Source organism: Cupressus sempervirens, chromosome 7 (assembly GCF_028749045.1).
Source record: "Cupressus sempervirens isolate cs-2001-9-10 chromosome 7, ASM2874904v1, whole genome shotgun sequence".
In the NCBI taxonomy this organism is placed as follows: domain Eukaryota; kingdom Viridiplantae; phylum Streptophyta; class Pinopsida; order Cupressales; family Cupressaceae; genus Cupressus; species Cupressus sempervirens.
The window spans coordinates 502,908,625-502,930,009 of record NC_143124.1 but is presented as its reverse complement, the minus strand read 5'-3'; the positions used below and the strand labels follow the sequence as shown (position 1 = coordinate 502,930,009).

The 21,385-nt window shown below is 36.1% G+C and overlaps 1 protein-coding gene and 1 long non-coding RNA gene across 2 annotated transcripts; both read right to left on the bottom strand.

Annotated features, from left to right (window-relative positions):
* Window positions 1-81: 81 nt before the first annotated feature.
* Window positions 82-13,207, bottom strand: LOC149547731 (putative UPF0481 protein At3g02645). The gene is made up of 2 exons (XM_089794179.1): window positions 12,028-13,207; window positions 82-300 (listed from the first exon to the last, which is right to left on the bottom strand). Exons 1-2 carry the CDS (start codon window positions 13,205-13,207, stop codon window positions 86-88), a joined length of 1,395 nt encoding a protein of 464 aa, XP_089650305.1. The 3' UTR covers window positions 82-85.
* Window positions 8,708-9,053, bottom strand: LOC149547732 (uncharacterized). Its single transcript, XR_016353913.1, has 2 exons — window positions 8,849-9,053; window positions 8,708-8,759 (listed from the first exon to the last, which is right to left on the bottom strand). It is a non-coding gene; the product is annotated as an uncharacterized LOC149547732 (long non-coding RNA).
* Window positions 13,208-21,385: the final 8,178 nt, after the last annotated feature.

The following is a 21,385-nucleotide window of genomic DNA, read 5'->3' as shown; positions in this document are numbered from 1 at the left end:
GAAGCGACATTTATGACAAGATATTCTCGAAATCTAGGTCTATACTAACACAAAAAACAACTGTAGTAGTGTAATAGTGTTTAGGCTATTTGATGAGACAGGAATGAAATACGCAAATGACTTGCATAATAGTTAAGATGAGAAGGGAAATTCCAGCGAAAAGTGAGAGGACCAACCATGGCTTTGAACAGTGAGCCATCCGGAACTGCGCCCATAGAACTTTCCACCACTTCTTGATGTATCCCTTTATCTGGGATGACGCCACGTTGATGGGGTCATAGGGGACTTCAGTTGTAAAGACTAAAATCCACTACAATTGCCAGATATGCAAACAACCCCAAGATGCGAAAAAACCAGAAATTTGAAAAGTCAAAAGTTGATTTTATACACACAAATATTTGATATCCATTTCTTTCAACCGTAAAAATCAATACATATCAACAAATAGTTGAGAAAAACTAACATATACAAAGCAAGGTATAAATGCTGGAAATGAATCATATGAACATTACATCTTTTTCCAAAACTATGTCGACCTGCACATCAAACATGAATGTATCTTCATTACATCATATGATATAAAGCATACATAACATAATCATATAAAATTAACATGCCATCGAACCTTAGTGTCCATCTGCATGTAATCTCGTCTCCGAGCCATCAGAACAATATCCATCTGCTATCATGAGACGGAAGAGTGGTCCAGGCGCTTTAACCGCCCAACCATGGAGTGGTTAGCTCCCCGAGGTTCTCCGATTAAGGAGAACTACCCGACCCTGGCACGAGAAGGCTAGCAACTTGGCACAATTGGATCGGAAGGATCTGGTGCAGCCTATGTGCCAAATCTACTTACACATATGTCTAGTAGAGCATACACAAGGATGTGGAAGAGGGAAACAAAGTAATAATAACCAGATGCATTTCAAACATATGCATAAAAGTTTTATCGAGCTTGGCCAAGCATCATGAACCAGTTTGATGTAAAAGACTGGCAGGCAATATATATATAAGGAAATACTAACACAAGTTTTCCAATAATTACCCTCCTCTTTGAACCCACATTCAACACCCATTCCTAAAATAGTATTCTCTTAATTCACATTTATTCATCATACAAATAAATATTTTGAACATGTCTTTTATTTAAGAACAGTATACAAGAATTAGTGTGTGCCATAATGAATTTCAGATCTAAATAAAACATATATTTTATCCCATGTGTATTTGTTTTACCTAAAATGAACATATTCTAACTATAATTTATCTTATAATCAGATCCATTTCCGCTAAAAACCTGACAATAAAACATTTTAACTACTGCAATTTTTATGGAGAAAAATTCATAACAATCACTTCCAAAGGATTCAAAAATAATGATAATAAAAAGTATATATATATATATATACACTACGTGAAGGAGAGACTAATCCATAACAAGGATTTCCGAAAATTTAGAAAAGAATAACTCCAATCTGATATGTATACAGTTAGTTTGAGTTAAAAACTTTACTGTGAGTTGTGCCCATAGTCCACACCTGATGAATTTGAAGTGAATTTAGAAAAATATTCTCAAGATCAAACTAATACTTTTGAATAATAAATCACTATTTAAATCTGAAGTTTATAGTTGGTCAGCAGATTTTATGAATTAGTTATTAATTTAAAATCTGTAGTTTGTATTTTATTGCAGTATTACAATTTGAGACTTCTAATAAAAAGAAAATCTGAAAAATGCATTGGACGTGAATGAAAATAAATTAAAAATTATATATATAACATATATAAAAATTTAATTATCTATAACAGCAGCCATAAGGCCATAAGTCTTCTAATATCAAAGAGTTCTGGGCAGACATGGACGCCACCAAGATATTGGATTTTTTTTTTTTTAAATAACTTAAGGATTTGCTAACAGATGGGCTTCCTAGCACTAAGTGTTGAACTACATTCTCCATAATGACCTCCAGCTATGTTCTCCATAATAACTTTCAGCACAGAACATTCTTTTCTTAAATTTTAAATTTCCACCCAATCTATAACCATTAATCACTAACATCGTTGTTATTGTGCAGGGAACTCACCGTATAGATGGAAAATTAACTATTCCTTTGTTAACTAAGAAAATATACTATGTCAAACACAAACAGAACATTTATCCTTGATAATTTCATTTGCCGGCTATAGATAATTTAAGCCACATGTTGACAGCATATTAATTATAAGAAAAAGAAAAGATAGAACCTGAACTGTATGAGGAAAAACACAGGTCTCTAAAGCTCTTCTTCAACAATCAATCCCTCTCCTCAAACTGCTGCCTTCTTCCCTTCTCTTTTTCCTTCCTGCTGGATCACTCTCCCTTCAGACGTAAAGTATGTATGAAAGCACCAGATGACCAAGACAAGCTACCGGGATATCTAACATTGCCTTTTTTTTGAATGAAATAGAGGCCCTTCAAATTTAAAAGGCCGGCTGTAGTATGAATGTTGTCCCCCTATTTATTGCAATAGCAGCTATATATTCAAACGCAACCCTCAATATGCATGCGATCTCCAATTATTTTTTTCTCCTTTTCAAATCTCTGCAATCCCCCTAAATATTGCATTCCCTTTTCTTTGCTGGAAAACATTTTTTTTCCTCTTCAAAATGGGCTTCTTCCCTTTGAAAATCGTTCCCCCCTCCAATTCAGCCGGCACGTGTCTATATGAAAACATTTTTCTCTGTTTTATCTTTTTGAAAACTCCTCTTCCAACTACGGTTCCCCTTATATTAATGACTTCCCCTCCTTTCATGCAGCCGGTAACAAACAGATGACTCACAATTTCAAAAATTACACTTGTCCTTTTGAATTAAATAAACACACTCTTCTACTAATTAAAATTTTAAACCACTCAAGATCACTTCCATCTAATATGAGATTTTCATCGTGATCATCAATTTTTAAAGTTGTTAGCAATCAGTTAATTTTTCTTTATCTGGATCTACGACTACCAATTGGCTCAAAAACTTTAAATAAACTATAAGTTCAATTAAAGCTTCCACATATAATTTAAATTCACTATTTTCAAAATAAAAATAAAACTATTACTTCCCATTTAATATTTTTTCGACTAACCACTACCATTCTAAATTTATGCTTGTAATTACTACGGAAAAATAATTTGAAAGTATAATACTTGTTTTATGATCTAAATTATAATATTTCTAAGAAATAATATTTAATCATTCATTTTATTTTATTTTTCATCTACGCCACATTATCATAAACAAAACCTTAAATCCATCTAAATTTATTGAAATTCAAAATAAAATAAAAAACTAAGTGTGTGTGTGTGCGGCTACACCATACAAATTTCAGACCAACCCTGCCAAGGAGCTAAACTCCTCTACCTCAACCACCCTTCCGCCTTCAGTATCTGCGCAATCACAAACTCGACATCACCCAAAGCGTCAGTAATGTCATCATCAAAATAAATAAATAATATCTTAAATACAAATTTTATTTTAAAAACATTCAACATTCATTATCAGACATAAACATATAATGAAATCACAATGTTAACTGTCACGTCGATATCTCATAAGTCAACATATAACGACATATCATAATGACAAAATAATTAACATTACCCTCTAATAACATATATGATAAAATTCTAATCAAAGTCTATAAAGTGTTCAACTCAAGTCGAGTCATACAGAGTCTTAGTCAAAAGGTCAATCACACAATTAAGTCCATATAAAAAGCATGTCGAAATTTGAGTCGTGACATCCCTCCCTACTAGGAAGAGACATCGACCCGATGTCCATCAATTACCAATGTTCAACATAACATAAAAGAACTATAATAGCAACAAAAGATACTAATCTAAGTAAAAAAAGATGTGGAAAGGACTGATTCATAACATCAGCATCCTCCCACGTAGCACTATCAATAGAGAATTGGTCCCATTGGACCTTATACTGCAAGATGTCTCTGTCATGCACTCGTATAGTGCGCTCATCCACGAGGTGGGTAGGTAACACCTGCATTACCCCCAGATCCTGAACCTGCAAGGCACGCCAATCAAGAATATGAGATGTATCTGGCTGATATGGCTTCAACAATGAAACATGAAAAACATTATGGATACGGGCCAGAGCTGGTGGTAGAGCAAGTCGATAAGCCACAGGACTTATGACCTCCAAAACATCAAAAGGTCCAACATATCTCGGTGCAAGCTTAGAAGACTTGCCAAAAGAGATTGAACTCTTATGTGGATGAACACACAGGAAGACCTTGTCCCCAACCTGAAACTGTCTAAAAGTACGTTTTCTATCTGCATAGCTCTTTTGCCTGTCTACGGCTTCCTTCAGGCGAGCACGAATCATAATCATTTGTTCTTCCATCTCCCTGAGCATCTCGGGACCAATCACAATTCGATCCTCCACTCTATCCCAACTGATAGGTGTGCAACATTTACGCCCATAAAGTGCCTCAAAAGGAGCCATTCCCAAAGATGCATGATAAGAATTATTATATGCGAACTCAACCAAAGGTAGGTATTCTTCCCACTTATACTGATGATCCATGCAATACATACGAAGTAAATCTTCTACGACCTGATTCACCCTCTCTGTCTGACCATCAATCTATGGATGATAAGTAGTGCTAAAATTTAACTGAGTCCCCAATGAAGCATTCAAGGTTGTCCAGAACCTTGATGTCATTCTCGTGTCTCTATCAGAGATGATAGTCTCAGGTACACCATGTAGCCTAAATACCTCTTGCACAAACTTCTTGGCCAAAGCCAACGATCCATCCTTCAAACTTCCTGGTATAAAATGTGCAACCTTGGTCAACTTATCGACCACAACTAAAATAACATCATGCCTCCGCCTAGTCATAGGTAAACCCTGTATAAAATCCATAGAAATCACTTGCCATTTGTACTCTGGTATATCATGAGGATACAGCAATCTAGCCGGATGAATATGCTCAGCCTTAACTCGCTGACATTCTAAACACTGGGCAACAAAAGCGATCACATCACGCTTTAATCCTGGCCAAAAATAAAGTGGCCTCATATCTGCAACCATCTTAGTCACTCCTGGGTGACTCGAATAAGGAGTACTATGCATTTCCTCCATCACAACTTTCCTCAACCCTACACGGTTGGGAATATACATACGACCTTGATATCTCAGAAGACCCTCTGTGTCAAAACTGTATCCGTCAAAAGGGTGATCAGATGGATCTGTGTGCAATGCGGCTTTAACCATCTCATAATGATCATCACTTGCGAGGTTTTCAATAACATGCTCTTTCAGTCGTGTTCTAGTAGTAGATATAGCAAGTATATGTCATCTTCTACTCAGAGCATCAGCCACCCTATTCTCCTTACCTTTAATGTACTCAATACTGAAATCATACTCGCTGAGGAATTCGAGCCAACGCCTTTGTCTGGCATTCAAATTCGGTTGAGTAAAGATGTATCTCAAACCCATATGATCTATTTTTAGCTCAAATGGTTTACCAATAAGGTAATGCCTCCACATCTACAATGCATGAACAATGGCAGCCAACTCAAGATCGTGAGGTGCATAATTAACCTCGTGTTGCTTTAGCTTACGGGACTCATAAGCTACAACTCTACCTTCTTGCATCAAAACTCCACCTAAACCATCACCTGAAGCATCAATTATCACGATGAAATGTCCGTTTGGATTGGGAATCACAAGAATAGGAGCGGAGGTGAGCTTCTACTTCAACAACTGAAAAGCTCTATCACACTCATCAGTCCACACATATCTCTTCCCTTTCCGTTGTAGTGAGGTAATAGGTGCTGCAATTTTTGAAAATCCCTCTACGAATTTTCGATAATAGCCTGCCAAACCCATGAAGCTCCGAATTTCACTCACATTCTGAGGAACTGGCCATTCAAGAATAGCCCTAATCTTGGAAGGATCTACTGAAACTCCATCAGCAGTGATGATGTGCCCAAGGTAGTGAATTTGTTTCTGATAAAATGTGCACTTGGTAAGCTTGGCATACAACTTCCTATCACGAAGGTGCTGCAAGACAATACGCAAGTGCTCCTCATGCTCTTCCATAGATTTTGAATAAATAAGAATGTCATCAATGAAAATTTCAACAAACTTATCCAGACAGTCTCGGAACACACTGTTCATAAGATTCATGAATGCTGCAGGTGCATTCGTAAGACCAAAAGGTAAAACTACAAAATCATAGTGCCCATACCGTGTTCTGAAAGCTGTCTTGGCTATGTCTTCATCCTTAATCTGAAGTTGATGATACCCAGATCGTAGATCTATCTTTGAAAATACCTTAGCTCCCTTCATCTGATCAAAAAGTTCATCTATCCGAGGCAATGGATATCTATTCTTTATGGTAACCTTGTTTAACATCCTATAATCAATGCATAGGCGCAAGGTTCCATCCTTTTTCTTTACAAAAATCACTGGTGCTCCCCATGGTGACACGCTTGGACGTATAAATCCTTTGTCCAACAACTCTTGCAATTGAACCTTGAGTTCGTACATCTCGGTAGTGGTCATCCTATAAGGTGCCTTAGATTGTGGCTCAGCTCCTGGCTTAATATCAATGGAGAAATCAAACTCTCTTTTAGGTGGTAACTCAGGTAATTCTTCAGGAAAGACATCTTGAAACTCCTGCAATATTGGGTAATTCTCTATGGAGGGTATAGGATCCTCAAGATCTTTCACATGAGCAACAAAAAGCTGACAACCCTTCCTCTTAGCCTTTTTCAACTGCATAGCTGAGATATGCCTAAGCACTATTGGCCTCTTAATCCCGTTCACTATTACTGGATTTCCAAAGTCATCCAAGCATTCAACTAGCTTATCTTTGCAATTTACTATAGCCTTATGCTCGGTAAGCCAATTTATACCAAGTATGACATCATATGACCCCAGTGGAGCTACATAGAGATTTACTTGCGTGTGAAAAGTTGGAAGTTCTAACTCACTGCAGGATAGACATTGCTCTACTCGACGCTCTGTCCGATTTCCATACTCTACTAACCAAGGGTTTTCCATGTAACCAGCTCTAATTGGAAGTTTAGCTACTACACTAGGATCTACAAAAGACTCTGTAGCACCAGTATCAATCAAAATGGAAACTTCACAACCATAAAGCTTACTAGTTAACTGCAAAGGAGCTGCCTGAAACTCTGCCTGCCTATGGTCCACAGCTGCATGAATCTGGTGTTGAACCTTTGGTCCATTCATGGGTGCACTCCGCTGAGGGCATCTAGTTGCATAGTGATTACCTCCACATACAAAGCAACCATCACGAGGTCCTGTTTGAGTTGTTGATTTATCATTTCTGTTCCAATTCCTGTTATAGTTACCATTGTTATTCCTGTTGTTGTTACCTCCTCTACCCTTGTTCTGACCTTAGAAATTCCTTTTATTGCCCTTCTGAGAATCTTCTTGTCCTTTTCCTTTCATGTTATTCATCTGTTGTCGACCACCCTGCTGCTTATTATTATCCTGAAATTTTCTCTTGAAAGATCGGTTGTTGTAGGCTTTTACTGGAGCTGTATCTTTCAACCATTTTTCCTGTTTCAGTGCCTTTCTCAGTGCATAGTCCATAGACTCTGGCTCATGCATTTCCACCTCATTATAGATTTCTGGGTGTAGCCCCATGATGAACTTGCGAGTCCTAAACAAGTCATCATTCTGGTATTGAGGAACGTATTTAACCAATTGGCAAAATCGTTCATGATACTATGTGACTGACATGACTCCCTGAATTAGCTTATAAAACTCTGATGCCTTCTTGTCATAAAACAACTGAGGCAACCATCGCTTACGGAAATGCTGCAAGAAGTCTTCCCATGATATCTCACCATGTTGTAGCTTCTTCTCTGCCATAACATTGTCCCACCATGTTGCCGCTTCACCAACCAACTGAAAAGTAGCCCATACTGCTCTAGACTTCCCGGTGAAATTACGAACATGAAAATATTTTTCCATGGTGGCTATCCAAGCTTCTGCTTCTTCACCTGTAGTCTTCCCATTAAAAGTAGGAGGTGTGACCTTCTTGAGGTCCCTACTGAGATCTTTTGCTATTTGGACCCTGTCATGAACTAGTCCAGCCATCCTACGGTCAGCTTCTTCCTTCTTCTGTTCTTCAATCCTTCGATCTTCTTCCTGTTTCCTCTGAACCTCAAGCATTTGGTCCTCCTCTCTTTTCTTTCGTGCTTCTTCCTGCTGATGCAAGGTTTCTCTGCGCTCATCCTCCTCAACCTGTCGTCCTCTTATGATATTTTCCATGTCATCCATGCGCTGTCCCTGCTGAGTGAGGAGCGCCAAAATCTGGTCAAGCCTTTGGTTTCCAGGCTCATCTTGAGGATCATTGTTGTCTCCACCCCTATTCCCTCTATGAGAATACATGATGACAAATTATTTCTGTTCCAAGAGTAAATTACGCAACATTAGCATCAATAAGACCTTAGGTCCTAGTGTTTAACCTGGCTCTGATACCACATGTAAAGACTAAAATCCACTACAATTACCAGATATGCAAACAACCCCAAGATGCGAAAAAACCAAAAATTTGAAAAGTCAAAAGTCGATTTTATACACACAAATATTTGATATCCATTTCTTTCAACCGTAAAAATCAATACATATCAACAAATAGTTGAGAAAAACTAACATATACAAAGCAAGGTATAAATGCTGGAAATGAATCATATGAACATTACATCTTTTTCCAAAACTATGTCGACCTGCACATCAAACATGAATGTATCTTCATTACATCATATGATATAAAGCATACATAACATAATCATATAAAATTAACATGCCATCGAACCTTAGTGTCCATCTGCATGTAATCTCGTCTCCGAGCCATCGGAACAATATCCATCTGCTATCATGAGACGGAAGAGTGGTCCAGGCGCTTTAACCGCCCAACCATGGAGTGGTTAGCTCCCCGAGGTTCTCCGATTAAGGAGAACTACCCGACCCTGGCACGAGAAGGATAGCAACTTGGCACAATTGGATCGGAAGGATCTGGTGCAGCCTATGTGCCAAATCTACTTACATATATGTCTAGTAGAGCATACACAAGGATGTGGAAGAGGGAAACAAAGTAATAATAACCAGATGCATTTCAAACATATGCATAAAAGTTTTACCGAGCTTGGCCAAGCATCATGAACCAGTTTGATGTAAAAGACTGGCAGGCAATATATATATAAGGAAATACTAACACAAGTTTTCCAACAATTACCCTCCTCTTTGAACCCACATTCAACACCCATTCCTAAAATAGTATTCTCTTAATTCACATTTATTCATCATACAAATAAATATTTTGAACATGTCTTTTATTTAAGAACAGTATACAAGAATTAGTGTGTGCCATAATGAGTTTCAGATCTAAATAAAACATATATTTTATCCTATGTGTATTTGTTTTACCTAAAATGAACATATTCTAACTATAATTTATCTTATAATCAGATCCATTTCCGCTAAAAACCTGACAATAAAACATTTTAACTACTGCAATTTTTATGGAGAAAAATTCATAACAATCACTTCCAAAGGATTCAAAAATAATGATAATAAAAAGTATATATATATATATATACACTACGTGAAGGAGAGACTAATCCATAACAAGGATTTCCAAAAATTTAGAAAAGAATAACTCCAATCTGATATGTATACAGTTAGTTTGAGTTAAAAACTTTACTGTGAGTTGTGCCCATAGTCCACACCTGATGAATTTGAAGTGAATGTAGAAAAATATTCTCAAGATCAAACTAATACTTTTGAATAATAAATCACTATTTAAATCTGAAGTTTATAGTTGGTCAGCAGATTTTATGAATTAGTTATTAATTTAAAATCTGTAGTTTGTATTTTATTGCAGTATTACAATTTGAGACTTCTAATAAAAAGAAAATCTGAAAAATGCATTGGACGTGAATGAAAATAAATTAAAAATTATATATATAACATATATAAAAATTTAATTATCTATAACAGCAGCCATAAGGCCATAAGTCTTCTAATATCAAAGAGTTCTGGGCAGACATGGACGCCACCAAGATATTGGATTTTTTTTTTTTAAAATAACTTAAGGATTTGCTAACAGATGGGCTTCCTAGCACTAAGTGTTGAACTACATTCTCCATAATGACCTCCAGCTATGTTCTCCATAATAACTTTCAGCACAGAACATTCTTTTCTTAAATTTTAAATTTCCACCCAATCTATAACCATTAATCACTAACATCGTTGTTATTGTGTAGGGAACTCACCGTATAGATAGAAAATTAACTATTCCTTTGTTAACTAAGAAAATATACTATGTCAAACACAAACAGAACATTTATCCTTGATAATTTCATTTGCCGGCTATAGATAATTTAAGCCACATGTTGACAACATATTAATTATAAGAAAAAGAAAAGATAGAACCTGAACTGTATGAGGAAAAACACAGGTCTCTAAAGCTCTTCTTCAACAATCAATCCCTCTCCTCAAACTGCTGCCTTCTTCCCTTCTCTTTTTCCTTCCTGCTAGATCACTCTCCCTTCAGACGTAAAGTATGTATGAAAGCACCGGATGACCAAGACAAGCTACCAGGATATCTAACATTGCCTTTTTTTTGAATGAAATAGAGGCCCTTCAAATTTAAAAGGCCGGCTGTAGTATGAATGTTGTCCCCCTATTTATTGCAATGGCAACTATATATTCAAACGCAACCCTCAATATGCATGCGATCTCCAATTATTTTTTTCTCCTTTTCAAATCTCTGCAATCCCCCTAAATATTGCATTCCCTTTTCTTTGCTGGAAAACGTTTTTTTTCCTCTTCAAAATCGGCTTCTTCCCTTTGAAAATCGTTCCCCCCTCCAATTCAGCCGGCACGTGTCTATATGAAAACTTTTTTCTCTGTTTTATCTTTTTGAAAACTCCTCTTCCAACTACGGTTCCCCTTATATTAATGACTTACCCTCCTTTCATGCAGCCGGTAACAAACAGATGACTCACAATTTCAAAAATTACACTTGTCCTTTTGAATTAAATAAACACACTCTTCTACTAATTAAAATTTTAAACCACTCAAGATCACTTCCATCTAATATGAGATTTTCATCATGATCATCAATTTTTAAAGTTGTTAGCAATCAGTTAATTTTTCTTTATCTGGATCTACGGCTACCAATTGGCTCAAAAATTTTAAATAAACTATAAGTTCAATTAAAGCTTCCACATGTAATTTAAATTCACTATTTTCAAAATAAAAATAAAACTATTACTTCCCATTTAATATTTTTCCGACTAACTACTACCATTCCAAATTTATGCTTGTAATTACTACGGAAAAATAATTTGAAAGTATAATACTTGTTTTATGATCTAAATTATAATATTTCTAAGAAATAATATTTAATCATTCATTTTATTTTATTTTTCATCTACGCCACATTATCATAAACAAAACCTTAAATCCATCTAAATTTATTGAAATTCAAAATAAATCTAAATTTATTGAAATTCAAAATAAAATAAAAAACTAAGTGTGTGTGTGGCTACACCATACAAATTCCAGACCAACCCTGCGAAGGAGCTAAACTCCTCTACCTCAACCACCCTTCCGCCTTCAGTATCTGCGCAATCACAAACTCGACATCACCCAAAGCGTCAGTAATGTCATCATCAAAATAAATAAATAATATCTTAAATACAAATTTTATTTTAAAAACATTCAACATTCATTATCAGACATAAACATATAATGAAATCACAATGTTAACCGTCACGTCGATATCTCATAAGTCAACATATAACGACATATCATAATGACAAAATAATTAACATTACCCTCTAATAACATATATGATAAAATTCTAATCAAAGTCTATAAAGTGTTCGACTCAAGTCGAGTCATACAGAGTCTTAATCAAAAGGTCAATCACACAATTAAGTCCATATAAAAAGCATGTCGAAATTTGAGTCGTGACATCAGTGCAGCTAGATACAATTATAGAATTCCAAAGGTGAGCAACCTCTTCATCGCTTCCAAGCTTGTGGGAGATGATGTCCTCTCGCCTTAAGATAGAAACATCTCTACTAGTATTGATGAGATCGTTCATTAAAATGACATACCTGGTAATTGGTTTCTCCTCCTGTTCCGAGCAGATCTCCAGGGCCATCAGGTTTCTCAGTATAGCCTCGCATCTGTCATCTACAGTGAACTTGGGCAGATATAGTGTGGAATTGTTGCTGTTAAAATAAATGCGGCGGATTCCTCTGTTCTTCAGACTCTTGAACTTAACTCCGACACTTTTGAATTCTTCCGCCGTAGGGACGCTACCCTTGCGCTCTATCAGAATGTCACTTTTACGATAGTGCAACATTAACCAATGCCACAACAACCATATAGTAAACAAGGGCAACAGAAACAAGATTAATATGCAGATTACCGCCTTCCATATTAAAGACATTGAAGACATGATATTTAGCAGTGTATTGCCTTTTGGGCTTATGTGTTCACTGCGACCAAGGATTGGTTTGTCCACAATAAAATCATGAAGCAACTGCAGGAGATGTGTTTTTGTGTATATCCGGTGCTGCAGTGGACCTACTTCAACTGGGGACAAATTTTTCAGTGATGTCTCAAACCAAATGAATCCCTCATCGTCCCCGGGCATGCGTAAAGAGGCCCAAACCAGAGTGCAAAATGGTATCTGATTCTCCAACTTGAACATATCTTTGACAATCTCGTTGAGGAGAGGATGGTGTCTTTTTCTGCTAAGAATGCTATCAATACGAGGCAGACCATTGCTGTCATCCCTTTCACGGTTTTCCGAGAAACGGTGGAGTCTGCTGAGAGAGATTTCAATGCGGTCTTCGGTCTCATCACTTTCACGGTTTTCTGAAAACCTGTGGATCCTGCTGATGGAGGTAAATATGCGGCTATTGCTCTTACCACTGCCACTATGGCCTTTGCTCTCGTCTCTTTCATAGTCTCCTGAGAACCTGTGGAGGACTTCTATCAGGAAACACGCATCTCTTGCAATCATCCACCCCCAAACATTCTTAGAAAAGGGAAATTGTTTAATATAGCTGCTTTGTATTTTATTGAGTCCCTCGTCGCTCATAAACGACTCAATTACCGAATGTAAGCCTCCATATGGCAACATCTTATGCATTTCTCTGAAGACTTGTGTCTTGAGACTTTCCACCTCATCCCGTCGGACATTCGATCAATGTAGTGCCTCTCCCATTTGACTTCTGTAAGTCATTCTGATGGATGCAACCTTGCTGATCTTTTGTTGTGATGGGAATCATGATTGTGACCCTGAGTGGTCTACACCGTTGAGGTGTTTGGATTTATGTTGTTGTATCATTTGCTTTGTTTATTCTTTTGACTGATCTATGAGATTATGTTGTGAGTTTTGGTTCACTGAGGTTTGTGCCAGTGGTTACCAGGATCGATGTGGTATCATGAGGTTGTTCCGTGATTACCCTGAGATGTGTGTAGAGATTGCACTATGTTCTATTAGCATGCTACACGGGACTAGGTTCCTCTAGTAGTGGTTAGTCATGTTTATGACTGTTTGCTTATGTGTTTTTAGTGCCTTTTTAATGCAGAGTAATCAATCATTATTAAATACTTAAGTAATTAGAATGGATTGTTCTTGTTGGATTATTTGGTTATGTGCTGTGGACATTTACCTTGTTTTATTTTGATCTGAGAGATATCTGTTCTCATGTTATGTTTACATTTGAGAGGACCCGAGGGTCAGATGCTACACTTTGATTCTAGTATCATAGATATTAGACTACTATGTTGTTCAGTTAATCATATTGCATGATGATGCCATTTTGAGATGATAGTGTGTTTTATGATGATATCTGGTTATCTGGTATTTGGACATACCTCTGATTTTGTTATATGATGGATTTAATGCTATGGTTATTTACTTCATTCCTGCGTTGTTATGCTTTATGCGAACGTGAGTGATGTAAATAGATTATTTTAATATAATTAAATAAATGGTTAAATTAGGTGATTTAATGCGTTTATTGCTTCGACTATGTTATTATATGCAATTGCACTTGATCGTATTGTTTAGTGTGCAGGATTTATATCCCTAGCAGTGGCACATGGAGTTAGTGATTCAGCCATTCATATTGTACCAATGTCCTCCTTATATGGTTGACGTATCCTTTATTAAAATGTTTAAATTAAAACTTTCGGTGATTATTAAATCCGAACTCATTTGCATTATGTGATTAGACTAGTAAGCGTGTCTGTGCATTTAGAGGTTCGCATTGTCGCGAAAGTTATTAAGGAAATTTATGTGTTTTTGGGTTTTCAGGCTTTTTAATTGATTTATTTTAATTTCTGACAGCTTTTCCATAGATGAATTCCTATTTATAGGAATAACCTATTTTCGTTTGGGTTGATTTGGGGTTTAACTAGATTGGCTGATTAAATGCCCTAATCGATTATTCACCCGAAAAGTGAATAAGTATTGAAAGAGGAATTTAATTCCTCACTTCTCACTTTCAAATTGGAAAGTTGGAGAGTAAAACCCAAAATCCTCTTCATGAGGATTTACTGTTTTGTTTGTTGTGGGAGCTACGGAGGTGGGATCGTCGTGAGGTTGAGCTCGTTGGATCCAGCTCGGAGAAACCTTGGATTGCTGCAATTTTCAGCCACTTCTGCGGGCGTTTTATTTTCTGGTTCAATTTTCTATTTTGCCCTTTTGGCTGTGAGGTAGGGCTTTCCTGTTTTATTGTTTCTGCTCCGTTTTTGCTTCTGTTTTTGGTAGCCGTTTGTTTGGAAGCTGAGAACTAGTGTTCCCCTCCGTTTCTGTATGTTAGTTCTACCCGGTTGGGTGGGTATGAACATTTCCCTGTCTTTCGGGATGAGGGTTTGGGATTTTGCACCGTTATGCTGGCCGTTTTTGCATATAGTGTCTGATTCCATTTATTTTTAGATTTTTGGAGTTTTTGAACCCAAAGGCCAAATGGATTTTAATTTTGAAGTTTTCCAATTTTTTTGAGGTTTTTACCACGTTTTGTGTGCCGCCCTATTTTCTCGAGTTTTCTTGGCACAATGTGGGTCATGGACCTGGATGATCCGTTTGGATATCAGTCAAACCACTATTGCATCTTTTGTTGCATTGGGATGCATATCACACCCGTACTCCCGACCTTGTGTTCGGTTGAGTGATTTATTATCTGTTATGGTTTTTTTTGGACCTTTGCTTTTGTTTCGTGAATGTTAGGATTCGTGTAGAATCCATACTCTCAGATTGAGGCCAATTGAGTGAGTTCATGATGTTTGGTCTTGTTACATCATTGGGATTCATGTAGAATCCATACTCTCGGATTGAGGCCGATTGAGTGATTTCATGATGTATGATTTTATTGGCTTTGAGATTCATGTAGAATTCATCCTTCCCGTGTTGCTTTCAGTTGGGTGTTTTCTTTGCATTGTGTTCTCATTCTTGTCCTTGTGTTATGATCTTCGTGATGGTGGTGCGCCACACACGAGTACGTGCGCGTACATTTGTTGGGTGACTTGCGAGGCCCGATCTTCCATGGATTTGTCGAAAGTTATGATCATTGGGGTTGGGATGGGAGTATGCATGCCCACGGGCACTTGTTGTAGGATGAGCATGGGTAGGGTAGGGTAGCATCTAAAGGGGGCTTCTATCTTGCAGCTCGACGTTCATGGCACCGGAGGTTGACAGAGGATAAAAATTTTTAAGCAAGTGATAACTAAATAAAATTTGTGATTGTTAATAAAACTTAAGATAAGTAAAATGTGTGAGCATCCAATTAAGTTCGAGGACACAATGTGTGAGCACCCGTTTAAGTTTGAGGACACACGATCCGAGCTTGGGCTTTTCAATGCCAAGCGACTCTCCAGGATGTCAACCCCTACTTAGCAGCCTTTTGAGTGTCTGACCAGGACCTATACTCCTTGCATTGTCTTAGGTTCTTGGTTGCAACCATCATACTGTCTGGTGTGAGTGTTAGCCTTGGATGTTGTGCATTATGTGTGTTTGTGGTTGGATCATTATCTTCATCAGCACGACGGGTGTGGACCTATGGGTGCCACGTGGTTGGGAGGCGTAGCTACCTTCACCATTGCTAGAGACCGGTGTACAGAGATGGTCTTGTCCTAGTGCGACCATTGTTGGATGTTTTCACTTGGTACTTCGGGTTCCAGAGTATGCTTTCTTATGATTTATGCTTTCATTGGGATGCTTGTATATCATGTTTAGATGATGTTAGTTTATTTGATGCATTCCCATATTATGATGTTTAGCATATGATTAGATGATGTTAATTGTTTTAGTAGTATATCTATTTCTTACTGCTGTGTAGCATGTGATAGGTGATGTTATCTACTGTAGGATTATCTTATGCTTTTCTACTAGCATGTTAGATTTTCTTATGCTTATTTTGTTGCATGTTTTAGTAGTGACGTCCCTATTACGACAGTACTAACGATTTGGTCGGTGACTTGGGATGTTACGTGTGGGAGATGGCTAGGACACACGATGGTCTTATGATGCTATTGATGGTTGGGAGGAACCACGTACTTAGTTTGGTTGTTCAGTTGTTGTTTTTTGTATGTTCTTTGCTGCTATAGTTTAGATGGATAGATCTTCTTCTTTTTGTGTTGTTCTTGCACTCGAGTGTTCATTCCTCGATTCGCGTGGATCTGGTACTCCCTGGTGTGGAGGTTCTGTGCTCTATTTTGGTCCCTTTTGCTTCTGGGAGTGTCTTTGTTTTCTATGGGTGACATTTGTTCAGCATGGTGCAACACTTTAAAAAGTATCGCATGCCCATGCAAACTATGTTGTATGACACTATAAAGTATCACACGCCTTCTTGAGAAATGTCGTATGACACTGGAAGAGTGTCGCATGCCTTCTTGACAAATGTTGTACGATGCTGAAAAGTGTCGCATGCCTTCTTGAGAAATGTCGTACGACACTGGAAGAGTGTCACACGACTTAAGGAGAAGTGTTGCCCTCCCTTAGTAAGAAGTGTCGCATGGTTTTTGTGAAAAACCTGCACGTGCTATTAGTGGGCACTTTTCTTCGTGATCTGATCTTTTTGAGAGTTATTTTGGATACCCTTTTGGGTGTTCTTCGGCCCTATGTTGTTGCATTTTGTATTCTGGTGGTTTTCGTTCAATGCAGTTTTTCATGTTCTGTTGTTGTCTCTTGGGGTTTAAAATATATCATTTAAGTATAAGTTGACATTTAATTTCTTATACTTAAGATATATTTTAATATATGTGATGAATCTTTTGAGATAGGTTTCAAACCTCTCGGAGATAAGCTATGAATTCTAAGAAATTTCAGGGCTTCAAAAATCCAGACTTAGCCAATTTTCAGGGCTTCAGGATTTCAGGCTTAGCCAAATTTCAGGTTTCTACATTTTACCCCAACTTGGTGTTTTGTTGATGAGTGGTTGTTTCTTGTGCCCTCATCAAGTGCATTTTTGTTGTTGGCTTTGTTTGCACGTGTCAGTTTGGTAGTGGCGTTTGGAGATTCGTTGGTTGCTGAGATTGTGGCAAAGTCTTTCGTTGCGATCATTGTGATCCCTGTATGATGTTGTCATGTGCATTCATACTTGTAATAAAAAAAAATTCTTGGCTTGTATTTCATCCTTGTTTCCAAGGATCTCCAGGCGGGGCATTACATTCTTGGCTTGAAGTGGTAAGGACCGATGGACATGACTTGAGGAACATAGAAGGCTCCTGTTTTCCTATTCGACAGACTCTTTGGAACATAGTGAATGAGACCATAATTTTGGATCAGTATAACCAGATCATCTTGTAAGCTGTCTTGAACTGCTTTAAGCCATGCATTACTTCCCATACTTCAGAAAATAGTCTTTCCTGAAGTTTTGTCTAGGTACCAAGAATTATAAGTTATGCTTAGACAAAGGCCTACATTTTCTGTCTCCTAAGCTCCATTTAATAGATGCCCAGTTTTGATCCCTGTATTGTGGAAAATGCAGCCTAACATTCCATTTTCTATATCTGTCTTATTTGGTGAAGGGCTTATCTGCAGAAAGCACCTTTGGTATAAACTTTTACAAAGGGATTATCTTTAGGAATCCTGTGAAGGACAAAAAGAAGAAGAAAAGTGATGAATGTTTCTGCACACACGAGAAAATATATTTGTATTGCAAATTTGATTCATGTCTAGACACTTTGAGAACTATTGCAAATTTGACTATGTCTAGACACTTTGAGAACACAATACAATGGTATTTGCATTTCATTCTGTTTGGTTAGTGGAAGATCAAAATCTGGATTTGAAATTTTTTTGTAAAATGGAATTAGAATATTGGGCTTTCAATTTTGTCTCAAAACTAGGTTTTTCGACTTCCTACTAGCAAGTAGGAATTGAAAATAAAAACCTCGTTATGTTTTTTGAGGAGTGTAAAACAATAGATTGGACTACTTTTTGAAGTCTGCCTTAAACTCCAAGTTTACGCATAAAAATGTGTCTTCACATGCATCTTCCTAGTGAAACAAACAATTCAAGTAAAATCCATAAAATAGGTATGAAGATTTGCAAAACCTTGATTTTGCAAAACCAAAATTTGTAGAAATCCCGGTTTCTACAATTCCACGAACCAAACGGACCCATAACTAGTAATTGCATTTCAATATGGTCCAATGTTTTATAGTGATAGGAAAATATTATAGTGCAATATATTTAAGGGTAGGACAAATTTTTCAACCAATATTCAAAGAAATGTCTATTAATATCATTAAAAAAATAGAAATCAAATTTGACTTTTGATAAAGCATTCATGGTAAAAAAAACTAGTAAATGACAAAAGGAAAAAAATGAACTACTATTACTTAGATGGGAAATAAATGAAGAGTGTATTTAGTAATTTGATTTACAACCAACATAGAAATTTTGTAGACATAAAACTATTGAATCAATTGAAATGCAAGACATAAAAAAATAAGACCAATTCATATACGAAACATTTTAAAAGATCTAAGAAAATAACCATGTGAACACAATTCAGGCACAAGACAATATGATTTAGTCAAAATATCAACATGGATCTAATTGTATAGTTAGAGAAAGGTTTGTAGTTTTAAACAAACTAGTGTTGTATGTATTAGTTTGTTAGATAAGGTCAATTTTAAAGCACAGATAAAAATAGAACAATACATTCATTGAAAGAGATCTAGTCCAAAAGTAATACAATTATACATTAAGACAACAACCAAACACTTAAAACAATCTTGTACCATATTGCAAAGCTTTGTTGTAAATCATCATAATTACATTAAAAGTACCATTATTGTCTTGTCCAACCTTTCTAGCAATACAAGAAGTTTTCTCAAAATTGATTGCAAAAACAAACCATTCATATGATTTTTCTTTAATAAAACCAATGAAGCAAAGAATTAATAAGGGTGGCAATATTTCTCGTACAAATGTTAAATTGGAAATGAGAAATAAAGCCCCCAATGTCTCTTACAATACAAAATGTTTCTCAAAATTGAACCCCAATAACAAACCCTTCATACAATTTTCCTTTAATAAGACTAGTGAAGCAAATAATTAATAAGGGTGCCAATATTACTCTCACAAATGTCAAATCAGGATTAGAAATAAGACCCCCAAATTTCTTAGCCAAAACCCCTATTAAAATCAAATCCAAAACCCACACAAGCAAGATCCATCAAACCAAAGCAATAAACCTTATTATAACCCTACAAATGCACTCATCAACAATGTTACAAAAGTTTCACAAAAGAGAAGTCCATTAAATTTTGTTGCATTTAAACTTAGTTTGATTACATAGTTTTTCCTCAATTCCTCGCGTGGGTGTCTCTCCAAATTATCCATTCTCCTCTACAAAACATGGATCTAATGTACACAAGTTAATCCATGCAAAATTGATTGCTAAAAAGACTTAATCAAGAACTCAATACAAAAAAATCACCCTTGTTAGGGAGAAAGTGCTACTCAGGCTAAAAAAATCTAAGTTTATAAATGCTACTTCTGAGACAAAAAAGGTTTGATTTACTAAGGTCATAGGGGAAAGGAAGCTTGAAATATCCAATATCGTACACAAACAACTTGTCATCCTTCAAAAAATCATCAAATCCCTATTCCATGGCTACTTTAATAGCTCATTTGATGTCTCATTAAACCCTTTAAAAAAAAAAAATCCCTATAAAAGTTATATTAATACTAAACAAAAAATAAATGAACAAATCTAAAAAATCTACTCCGTTCTTGCACACGCCAGATAAATTTGGAAAAGTGAACAACAAAAACCTAAGATTCCTTGTTTTCATTGTAGTATTATAGAATAACAAATCAAGCATAGATTTATGAACCAACTTTGCCACAAGTAGTAAGGACAATTCGCTAGACAATGTCAAGGGGAGAAATTAAGTGATTGATCAATCTAAGGTAAGAATGATACATTATTTTGATGTAGTATTTTTTTCTATTTTTTTGATAATTTAGATGAATGCATGTAATTAGTGTCATTTAAGTCCATTCTTTAATATGGTTTATAAGGATGTTTTTTGACTAAATAACAATTCCAAGTGTATTTTCTTAGTGTCCCTCTTATATAGAAAGAATGAAAAGCAAGTGTGAGTTAGATGTGATGTCACTTCTTTTAGGTCCTCTACCCTTTCTAAAATTTAGTGTGCATTTTACATAGGTAGGGATTATATTGTATCATATTGAAATTGAATGAATACCAATATCAATCATAATATGTTAGATAACTAATTATTCACAAAGTATTAGAAAGCTTACGAAGGTAATAGTCTATACAATATAAGTAAATTGGAAATTGTAGTTAAAAAAATATAGCTACCTCAATGTCATTTTTCTTGATGAGAATGTTATTTACTATGTATGTTAGTTTACACATCTATAAAGAATGCATCATGTTATTATTTTTTATTTTCCAAGTGGAATCGGATGTACTTTTTCAACTTGATGGAGGGGTTCCATGTTCTTTTTGTGTGTTGCAATTTATCTCTTTATGCAATAAAATAATCACCAAGTTTAGTTTCATATAATGGCTCTTGTTCTCAATTTTTACCCTTTTGGAGCAAGTGGTTAGATGTTTCCTCGAGCATGAAACATCATTTTTAATCTCACAAATAACTCATGTCATTTTTTACTTGATTTTTGTATTTTGTAGAAATATTTCTGTAAGTTTACATCGGATACATGATATGGTTACTATTTAAAGAGAACTAGCTTAATGGAAGAACACATACTTTACAAGAGGATAGTTGAATTTCATCATGTCTTGATATGATTAAATTAATGACTAAATATAGG